The following is an 11,351-nucleotide window of genomic DNA, read 5'->3' as shown; positions in this document are numbered from 1 at the left end:
CATGGATAAAGCTAACCTTCTACATACATCGTCCAAAACTCTCAGCCTCATTCTCAATCTACCTTCAACACCCAGGACACACAAGCGCACCCATGTCCACAAATCCATGCGCCAGTGAGTAACAGAAGAAACATCTACCCAGCTTCCTCCACTCCAACGCTCTAATCTCAGATCCTCCTCCTGAACGGTGGTTAAAAAAAAGAAAAACACACCACTTTTACCCTTTCAGGTGTGAAAGTACTCCGTGATTTTGCTGAAGCAAAAGAATATTCTTTAGTTACTTATTTATTATTGAGAACCTAGTATGTAGCCAGCATGTTCTGGACACTAGAGAGAAAAAGACAACTCCCATCTTGGTGAAGCTTACATTCTTCTTAATACACATCAAGTTGCTTAGGATAAGAACATCCTCCTATTGCTTAACCCTGATGGGTATTTTGTGAGTGATGAATGAATACCCACTGACTTAGCTTGATGTGAGAAGATCACATAGTATGAATGCACAAAAGCCTCAGGAGAACACAGGGCTTATCCAAGACTTAGAGTATTTTGTTCCTCCACCCAGTAAAAATCTCTATTGAAATGTCAGATGGTTGAAGAAATGCTCATTTTCACTTCTGTTCTTACACTTGAATGATAAGCCAATGCACTGTGGCTCCATAGGTTTACTCTGAATTTACAATTAGTCTAATCTGCCCAGAGGGACTCCATGAGCCTCAGCAGGCCTTAACAAAATTGACTGAGCTCTAGCCAATAAATCACAGCCTGTTAGCTGACATTAATTTATAATCTCAGGCACAGGGATAAAATTATTCACAACAGATACTTTTAAATTGAGAGAGGAGTCCAGGTAACAAAATCTGAATGCCACAAACCCTTCTAGAATAAAAACTCAGAAAACCACCTCTGCAGCAATACTTTTGGGGGAGTTGCCTTCAACCTTGCCTAATGAGCCAAGAGAATATGTTTCAGGTAGGCACCAGTTCCAGACCTTAAATTGATGAGACCACATTTTTAAGTCCTACCCAAATGCTAGCCCTAAACTTCAGGTTAGTTCTCAAAGGAAAACTAGATATTTGTTTCATACGTATCAGAGGTGGGGAGCTCCAAAGGGCAACAGACACAAACTCTGCACACTTGAGGATGAGAACCACCAGCTCTGTGGCCACGTCCTCCACATGTAACAAACTTTGCTAATCTCTTCTCTCCTCTCCTTTCACCGTTCATGTCCCCAGTTAACCTCCTGCCACATAGAGACATATAAAATCGTCAACAGAAAAAAAACATAAAAATGCATTGCCTCAGAGGCATAAAATAAAGAGAAGGGTGAACGGGTGTACCTGTGTGGTTGTCTGCTTGCAACACACTGCTACACTGGGAAAGGGTGGAAAGGAGAAAGAAGAACATCATAATGTAGACAAGTCCGACTCTAAAGTGATCGAGTAAGAGGCTGCACTGACAAACAGAAAGTGAAAGTGAAGTCCGAGTCTGACTCTTCGGGACCCCACAGACTGTAGTGTACCAGGCTCCTCTGTCCATGGGATTTTCCAGGCAAGAGTTCAGGACTGGGTGGCCATTTCCTTCTCCAGAGGATCTTCCTGACCCAGGGATTGAACCCAGGTCTCCCGCACTGTGGGCAGACACTTTACCATCTGAGCCACCAGGGAAATCCTTGACAAACAGAAGCTCTGTTCAAAATGGAAAACGGGCCCCTTGATGAATCAGAAAATCTGGGGAAGAGGCGGCACTATGGCAGAAAAGAGCTTTGAGTTTTATCTGAAAATCCTTCTCAAGAAGCGTGGGCTACAGAATCCTAGAGATACTCTGTTAAGAGTTAGGGAGTTTACAGAGAAATACCAGTAAAAACCTACTGAATCAAGAAAAGAAAAAAAAAAAGTGGATAGGTCCCTCCCCCAGCACTCTGTGACGCCCTAGATGGGTGGGATGGGGGTGGGAGATGCAAAAGGGAGGGGCTATATGTATGCATATGGCAGATTTATTCATTGTCTAACAGAAACCAACACAGCATGGTAAAGCAATTATATTCCAATAAAAAAAAAGAAAATACTAACATGGTGGATCTATGTTTAACTGATTCATTTTGCTGTACAGCAGAAATTACACAACACATATACTATATTCCAATAGAGATGATTTTCAAAAAAAATCCTTTTCTACTTAATATATTTGGGAAACCTCAGATTTGGATAATTTATTACAACCTAGCTGAATACCTAAACCTCACAGTGGGAGAAAAAAAAGTAACAGCATGATGACAAAACTGCCTCCTAAAAGTGAAGAAATGACTTTATTCACCTTTGGCGACTTTGCCTAAATCATCCTGTATTATCTAAGTCACTTTGTTTTTTTTTGTTGTTGTTTAAGGATTAAATAATTTATTTTTAAGAAATTTTGAACTGCTTGCTAAATTGTTCTTAAATTTACTTATTAATACATTCTTCTTTAAGTTTCTCTGCAGGCAATCTCCTCTTTAGTAATGTTTGTTTCTCCTCTGCTGTCATTTCTGGTCTCTCTGTCATTTCCTCCACCTCCCCAGCAGGTTTACCTTTCTGCTCCGAAGTTTGATCCTGCTTAGTCTTCATGTCCTTCCTCATGGACATCAACTTATCTCTCTTCTGGTTTAGATAGTGTTCCCACTGGCGGAGCTCTTCTGTTCGAAGTGTTGATAAAGTTGCTATTGGTCCCTCCATGCTTGCATGTTCGAAGCCAGGAATCTTCAGGCCTTTTTGTGGGAGGGAAGAAATTTCAGGTAACATTTCCAGCTTTCTTGTCAAAGGTTGGACTAATTGATTAGCAAAATGCACTTTAACTTCTGATGCTGCATGTGCAAAATGTTCACCATCCCCTTGGGAATTATTCATTTTTGCCGTTTCATTGGCCTGCATCAGAGGCTCTTCTGGCCTCTGATAACTGCTTTTTTCTCTTCCTTTTTCCTCCGGGTCATACTCCTCTTTTGATTTTCTAAGAACTTCTTTCAGGATTTTCATCTCTTCCTGTTCAAGGTCACTGACCACATCAGAACCATCTGTTAAGCAGTCAGGTAATACACCTGTGATGTACAAGTCTTTGCAAGAGGAGAAGTACATGCTTCTTGAAATTGATCTTCATTAATTCTAATTTCTTTAAGGTAAGTTTCTAACAGCTTTTCAACTAGTTCTTTATATTCCTGATGTATCTCTGTATAAGTCAATTTGCTCTCTTCTTCATCATCAAAAACTTCACATTTCTGCTCCACGATGTCCAAGATGGGGATGGACCAGTCCGGGCCCCACAGGAACCCCGCGATGCCCTCCACCACCCATTCCACCTTGTCCTCCTCTTCCATGGCGCGCCGCGGAAGCCTAGGCCAGATCCCTGGATCCTAGAAGGCCTTTCGGCCGCAGGGAACCAAAAGGACAGGGAAACGGTGGGCCCCAGCAGTCTCCGCAGTCATCTGGCTGAAATCTCTAAGTCACTTTGTATGACACCAAATTAATCAAAGAAAATGTAATGGCTGCAGGGAGTGGTCATCTGACCCTGCGGGCTTCCCTGGGGCAGATGATATTCTCATAAAATGGCAGCATCACTGGCTGACCAGTTCCAATATTAACAAAGTTTTGAATGAAGGAACTTGTAAATAGAAACTGGGGAATATATAACATATATGTATTTATGTGGAAGAGACATGAGGGAAAATGTGAGGATAGCTGTCTAAATAAACACTCCACAAGGAAGAAACAGTAAAACAGGACAAAAAAAATAAAAAGCAACTAATTAGAAATTTTAAACAAATAAGTCATTTTTCTAGAGAAGGGCAAAAAAAAAAATTACTCTTCCACTTATAACTTTTCAAATTTTGAGAAAAAGAAGAGTGTAATATAATTTAACGCTCATCTGAATGTTATGTGTAAGGCACTCTGCTAGGTGTCATCAAGATGTATAAAGAGGTTTTAAACATGAATATGCCTTCGAGGGTTTTGCAGTACAGGCAGGTGAAATCAGGCAGGCAGATCCCACCAGGAGCAGGCCAGTCCTAAAGGCTCAATGGTGAACTAGCTCATGAAACACAGAGGAATCCCCCTGGGTGGGGGAAGGGTGGGGAGAGATTAAGGAAACATCACACTCCTTAATGTCTACAGTTTATGGCTGAACATTTCAGGCTAGACGAGGGAATGAATGCAAGATAAATTGTGAATTTATGTTCTGAATCAATTAGAAAGGTAAGCTAGTAGTTACAACTCTCTAACTCTAATCCTAACCCTACGTTAACTTGATGGGAATTTTCTTTAGAATAACGTCAGATTGATGGATTTTTTTTTTTCAACTGTGTGGCCATATGTTGGTTCAGCGCCTTCCAAGACCACTGAGTACAACTCCCCCACGGGTTGCGTGCGTGAGTGCTACGTCGCTTCAGTTGTGTCCAGCTCTGCGACGCTATGGAGTGTAGCCCGCCAGGCTCCTCCATTTATGGGATTCTCCAGGCAAGAATACTGCAGTGGGTTGCTATGCCCTCCTGCTGGGGGATCTTCCCCACCCAGGGGCTGAACTCCCCTCTCTTGTGTCTCCTGCACTGGCAGGCAGATTCTTTACCTCTAGCACCATCTGGGAAGTCCTGAGCAATTTCTACACTGCACAAAACCCCAAGCCAGGAGGGTTGGTAAAGACTGAAATCCAGGCAGCAGTCTACAGGCCAATGTATTGTCCTATCCAAGGGCTGTGTTCCAGCAAAAGGCTGCTTCTCTGCCATTCTCCTCAGGACAAAAATCCCACAAAGACAGAAAGTCATGGGGCTCATCGGGGGTCATCCACCCTGAGATGGTGCCTTTCCCTAATTCAGCTCTTCCTAAGTCACACAAAGGCATTACCTTGATAAACCCCACTGTCTAGACAAAAATCTGGACCCAAAGTGAGTACTATTTCATTTCACCGTCATCAAACAACAGAAAAGAAACTATTTCCTTAGTAATGTTTGCTGTGTGTAAAACTCTGTAGAGAGAAAAAAAAATGTTTAACCTGGAAAACTATACTATCTATATATATTATACACAGTAACCAAGCAACAAGAGGGAATTCCAAAGTTTTGTATGCTTGGTTTTACTCCCTGGGAAATAAGTACTGAGGAAGTCAAACACAGTAAAGACCATGGACTTTGGAGCCAGATGCCGGGATTGCATTCCAGCTCTGACTTCCGACCCACACAACTTTGCGCAAGTTAGTTAAATTCTAGGGGCCTCAGTTTATTCCGTTGTAACTAGAGTAATAACAGTATATGGCAAAATCTTCACAGATCAAATATATCCATGTCAAGAACTTGAATACAAAGTGTGCAATAAATGTTAGATACTATCTGGACACACAATCAAATACTATTAAAACCTGAATAACCAACTTTTCCAAATAGAAAGTAGCATTTTTAAGAACAGAAATGGAAGTACAGTGAACAAAAGACAAATTCTGCTTTCCAAAGATGCCTGCATAAAGACTTCTGACAAGAATAAAAAGCTTCAGAATGCGCTTTTATTCGTTTTAGCTAATTTCAGATATTTAAGGTCATTAATGTGAGCTGCCATAGCTTTTCAGCATCAAATTTCCTTGACTCAAAAACAACAACAAAAAATCACAAAAGGTCACATTCCCTTCTTCTTAAAAGAAATACAAAAGAAGCTAGAACACAAGCTGAATGTTCTCATGAAAATAGTGTATCCAAAATCATACATCCAATTCCACTTTTGATCCCTATTCCAGACAAAATACTTGTAAAAAGGCACAAATGCGTTATCAACAAGGCATTAACTACAACAGTTTGCATATTTCATTATGGGAAACTTCAAATACTAAATAGGACAGAATAGGATCACGAAGCCTCACGCGCCCATTCCTCAGCTGTTATCAGCTAATGGCCAGTCTTTATTTATCTCTAGTCTCACATACTTTCTCTCTCCAACAAATGTTTTAGCACAGCTCACAGGTTATCATTTTTGTCACATTATTTTAACAGGTTTATTGAAACATAACTGACACACAATCCAATGCCTGTGTTTAAAATGTACAGTTTGGTAAGTTTTAACATAGGTATATACCCCTGGCATTATCACCACAATCAAGATAATGAACACTTCCATCACACCCAAATGTTCTCTTATGTCTGACGGTAATTTCTTCCTCTCAACCCTCCTGCTCTCCCAACCAGGCATTGACCTATTTTCTACTACTTTAAATTATCAGAATTTTGTATCAGTGGAGTCCTACGGCATGTACTTTTTTGGTCTATATTACATCACTCAGCATAATTATTTTTTTGTTTCTATCAATACTTTCATTCCTTTCTATTGCAGAATAGTCTTCCATTGTTCAGATACACCATGAGGTGCTTATCTACTCATCTGTTGATGGACACTTGGCTTGTTTTCTATCTGAAGATGTTACAAATTAAGCTGTGGTGAATATCCATATCCATCAACAACTCTCTGCAGAGACCCATGCTTTCATTACTCTTGGAGAAATACCCAGGAATAAAGTGTGTGGGTCATAGGGTAGAAATGTGTTTAACTTTTTAAAATTCTAAAACTTTTTCCAAAGTGGTTGTACCAGTTTTTATTTCTACCAGCAATGTATAAGATTTCCAGTTGACCTACATCCTTAAAGATATATGGTATTGTCAACCTTTGTAAGTTTTGACATTTTTATAGTTGTTTGGTGGTAGTTCAATGTGGTTTTACATTTCATTTCTCTTCTTGCACTTTACTGCCATCCATATATCTTTGGAGGAGCAGCTATTCAAATCTTTCATCTATTTCTTTAATTAGATAGTTGTTTTAAGTTTTGAAAGTTCCTTATCTATTAAAGATACGATTCCTCCATCAGATATGTAATTTACTACATATTTTTGTCAGTCTATGACATGTCTTTTTGTTGTTGTTGTTTTCTCTTAAAAGTGTCTTTCAAATAGTAGAAGTTCTAAATTTTGATGAAACCTAATTTACCAACTTTTTCTCTTAAGGAGTGTGCTTTCAGTGTCCTATCTACGAAGTCTTTCCCTATCCTTGAAGTTGCAAAAGTTTTTTCTCCTATAACTTCTTCTAGTCATTTTACAGTTTTAGGTTTTAATCTGTGATGCATTTAGAGTTTGTGAGTTCAGTTTTTACTTATGAGTATCAAATTTGTTGAAAACGCCTTTTCTCCCCTGAATTACTTTTGCACTGTTGCTAAAAACTGACTGTCTATGTGTGGGTCAATTTCCACTCCTTCTACTGTTTCACTGTTTTATTCCCTTCTTGATACCTAGACCACACTGCTTTTCAGTTAGGTAATTTAAATCCTTAATCTTTGTTCTTTTTATTCTGCAAAGTTATCTTGGCTAGTCTACATTCTTTGATTTTCACAAGAATTTAAGAGTTACCTTGTCTAGTTTTTGAAGTGTCTGTTGATATGTTGATTGGGACTGCACTAAATCTGTGATCAATTTAGAATCAGCACCTTAAAAACTCAGTTGCATTTTCCAATCCATGAATATGGTTTATCTCTCCATTTATTTTAGATCATCTTTAATTTCACTCAGGAATGTTTTTTTAGTTTTCAGTGCACAAGTCTTAAACATATTTTGTCAAATTTATCCCCAAGTATTTCATATTTTTGATATTATAAATAGTACTGCTCTTTTAAGATCAATTTCCCTTTTACATTACTATGACAATTTTTATTGATATAATTGACACTAAACATTATATTAGTTTCAAGAGTACAACATAGTGATTCCCATTCTTAGTCGTCAATATAAAGAACAATTATTTTTATATTGGTTATGTATCCCACAAATTGGACTAAACTCAGTTCTAGAAACTTTGATGATTCCAAAGGGCTTTCCACTTAATCACTGTCATCTGCAAATAGTTTTACTTCCTTCTTTCCAAACAGAATCCCTTTCATTTAATTTCTTTGCTTTTTATTATTACACTGGCTAGAGCCTCCAGTACAGCAGTGAATGACAGTGATGAGAGTGGCCATCTTTGCCTTGTTTCTAACAAGTATGGTTCAGTTCAGTCGCTCGGTCGTGTCCAACTCTTTGCAACCCCATGGACTGCAGCACGCCAGGCCTCCCTGTCCATCACCAACTCCCGGAGCTTACTCTAACTCATGTCCATTGGGTCAGTGATGCCATCCAACCATCTCATCTTCTCTCGTCCCCTTTTCCTGCTGCTTTCAATCTTTCCCAGCATCAGGGTCTTTTCAAATGAGTCTGTTCTTCACATCAAGTGGCCAAAGTATTGGAGTTTCAGCATCAGTCCTTCCAATGAATATCCAGGACTGATCTCCTTTAGGATGGACTGGTTGGACCTCCTTGCAACCCAAGGGACTCTCAAGATTCTCCTCCAACACCACAGTTCAAAAGCATCAATTCTTAGGCGCTCAGTTTTCTTTATAGTCCAACTCTCACATCCATACATGACCACTGGAAAAACCATAGCTTTGCCTAGATGGACCTTTGAGAGGAGACATCAAGTCTTTTCCCATTAAATACAATAGTAGCCATAGGTTTTTCATACATGTGAGTGTTTTTAATCTCAAACACTGAAGCTTTTATCTCTAGAAGTTTTATTTTGGTCTTTTTCAATCTTCCATGTCTCTGCTTCACAGTCCATATTTCCTTTAGTTTCCTGAATGTTTGGAGTACTATGTTAATAGCTTTCAATGCCCCTGCCTACTGATTCTATCACGAATCATTGCTGAGTTAGTTTCACTAGACTGATTTTTCTCTTCATTATGGGCTATATTTCTCTACTTCTGTATATGCCTAAAACTTTTTGATTGGATGCTGGACACAGTCTATATTACCTTATTTGACACCAGGTACTTCTCTAGTCCTATGTATATATATTTTAAAATATTTGACTGTATCGGGTCTTAGTTGTGGCATGGGGGAGTTCTCGTTGCATCATGAGTAATCTTCTGCTATAACACAGACTGCCTGGTTGTTGAGCGTGGTCCAGGAGCTGTGGTGCATTGGCTTAGTTGCCCCAAGGCATGTGGGGTCTCAGTTTCCCAAACAAGGACTGAACCTGCGTACCTTGCAGTGGAGGGTGGATGCTTAACCACAGGGCCACCAGGAAAGTCCCCCTATATATATTCTTGAAATTTGCTCTCAGACATAGTTAAGTTACTTGGGAAGAATCTGATGCTTTTGTGCCTTACTTTTAAGCTTTATTTGTGATAATCAGACCTGCATTTAGTCTGGAGTTCACTTTTCCCAGCACTGACCCTTCCTGGAATTCTATCGAAGGCCCTGTGAAATATCACATTTTCTACTTTGGCTGCTGGGAGCAAGAAACAAGAATATTCTGAAACCGTCATGAGCTCTGGAAGCCATTCCTTCTGGCAATTCACAGCTGTTCTCTCTCCTGCCCCAGGGTGGTTCCTCACAAGCCCACGCTCATCAGTGCCCATCTCAGCACTCAAAAGAGACACTCCGCTTATCTCAGGATTTCCCTTGGTGCAGCGCTCTCTTTATTCTGTTCTGCAAATTTTCATCACCTTGCTTTCTCCCAGACTCAGGAAGGTAGTTACTCTGGAAGACAGGTTTTCCCTGGCTTACCCATTCCTACACTGAGGCCTGAAAACCTCCCTTAGCTCAAAAGCTGCTGCAATTCTCAAGTTCATCTCATTTCCCATTCTCATATACACATATATATTTTTTAGATTCCATCCATAAGAATATCATACAGTATTTGTCTTTCTCTGACTTATTTTACTCGGCATAACGCCCTGCAAGTATTCCAGCTGGAATACTACTCAGCTCTAAAAAGAACAAAATTTTGCCACTTGCAGCAACATGGATAGATACAGAGGGCATAATGCCAAGTGAAATAAGTCAGACAGAGAAAGACAAATACTATATAATGTTGCTTATACATGGAATCTAAAAAATACAGCATACTAGTTCAGTTCAGTCACTCAGTCGTGCAAACTAGTGGATATAATAAAAAAGAAGCAGACTCAACCTTTAAAACTGTGAGTCAATATACTGCACATCTGTAACACACAATATCGTACATCAATCACACTGCAATCAAAAATATAGAATAAGATTTTTAAAAAGGAAGAGGCGACCCTATGTTTGAGTAGTTTAATAAATCTGACACAGTAGGAAGGAAAAGCAGAAAAGCAGCAGTCACTCATATTATCCAAGGTGGAGGGATATTGGGTCCTCTTCGGGTCTTGGACAGGGATACGTGTTTCCTGTGCTCAGTGGTTCCATTTCTGATGTGACCCATCACACTCTCAGTGACCCTGCTGACGTCAATGTTCCATGAAATTGTCTATGTTACACAGAACACCATGGCCAGTTCCCCCAGGTCAGGTCTGTTTTTCTCTTTTTCATGACTAGAGAACCAGAGCCTCACAGCCCTACTGGTAAAAAGTTCAGTTCAGTTCAGTCTCTCAGTCATGTCTGACTCTTTGTGACCCCATGGACTGCTGCACGCCAGGCTTCCCCATCCGTCACCAACTTTGGAATTACTCAAACTCATATCCATTAAGTCGGTGGTGCCATCCCACCATCTCATCCTCTGTTGTCCCCTTCTCTTCCTGCCTTCAATCTTTCCCAGCATCAGGGTTTTTTCCAATGAGTCTGTTGTTCACATCAGGTGGCCAAAGTATTGGAGTTTCAGTTTCAGCATCAGTCCTTCCAATGAATACTCAGGACTGATTTCCTTTAGGATCGACTGGTTGGATCTCCTTGCAGTCCAAGGGACTCTCCAGAGTCTTCTGCTGGTAGAAAGACTAAACTAAGTCATTAGAAAATGGATTCCCCATCGCTTACAGGACTGAAGAGGCTTTGAGACCCAGTGAAGGAGAGCCACTCACCAGGGAAGCCACAACAACGTCTTGGAAAAGGAAGGTAATGGAGTCTCAGAATCAACTTCCAGATAAAGAGGAGAGTTGTGTTGCTGGCTAGAAGGGCGGAATGGGCATTTTGAAAATGAAGACAGAATGACTTGATAGGGGAGAACAGGACTGAAGAGAGCAGCAGTGGGCACCATATTCCTAGTGAAGGTCCCCGCGGTGCAGAATGCAGCCTGTGTGGCTCAGAGCGAAGCCTGGTCTTAGCTCTGAGTTCAACTTCTCATGCCACAGTATTCTTACAGGAGTGCTTGACTCTTGGGTAAAGAAACATACACTGCAGAGTCCATAGTATACACAAAGGCCCTGGGGTAGAGAGGCCTCAAACCCACAAGAGGGTCCAGGAAGACCTGGCCTGTTCCGCCCTGGGAGTCAACACCCTCAGAGGGGTAGGAAGAGATAAGGCAACACTAACTCCTCCTAGAGCCTCTGAGAGGCTTCCCAGGTGGCGCTGG

General features: G+C 40.5%; 1 protein-coding gene across 1 annotated transcript; it reads right to left on the bottom strand.

Annotated features, from left to right (window-relative positions):
• Window positions 1–2,357: 2,357 nt before the first annotated feature.
• LOC120880812 (cilia- and flagella-associated protein 36-like) lies at window positions 2,358–3,346 on the bottom strand. The gene is given in 2 exon segments (XM_040264219.1): window positions 2,358–3,073; window positions 3,076–3,346. Coding segments are annotated over 2 exon segments (903 nt in total). The 3' UTR covers window positions 2,358–2,441.
• Between the last annotated feature and the right edge of the window lie 8,005 nt (window positions 3,347–11,351).

The sequence above is a fragment of the Oryx dammah genome, unplaced genomic scaffold, assembly GCF_014754425.2.
Source record: "Oryx dammah isolate SB20612 unplaced genomic scaffold, SCBI_Odam_1.1 HiC_scaffold_22, whole genome shotgun sequence".
Lineage (NCBI taxonomy): Eukaryota > Metazoa > Chordata > Mammalia > Artiodactyla > Bovidae > Oryx > Oryx dammah.
The sequence above is the reverse complement of the archived record's forward strand: the minus strand, read 5'-3'. Positions and strand labels throughout refer to the sequence as shown.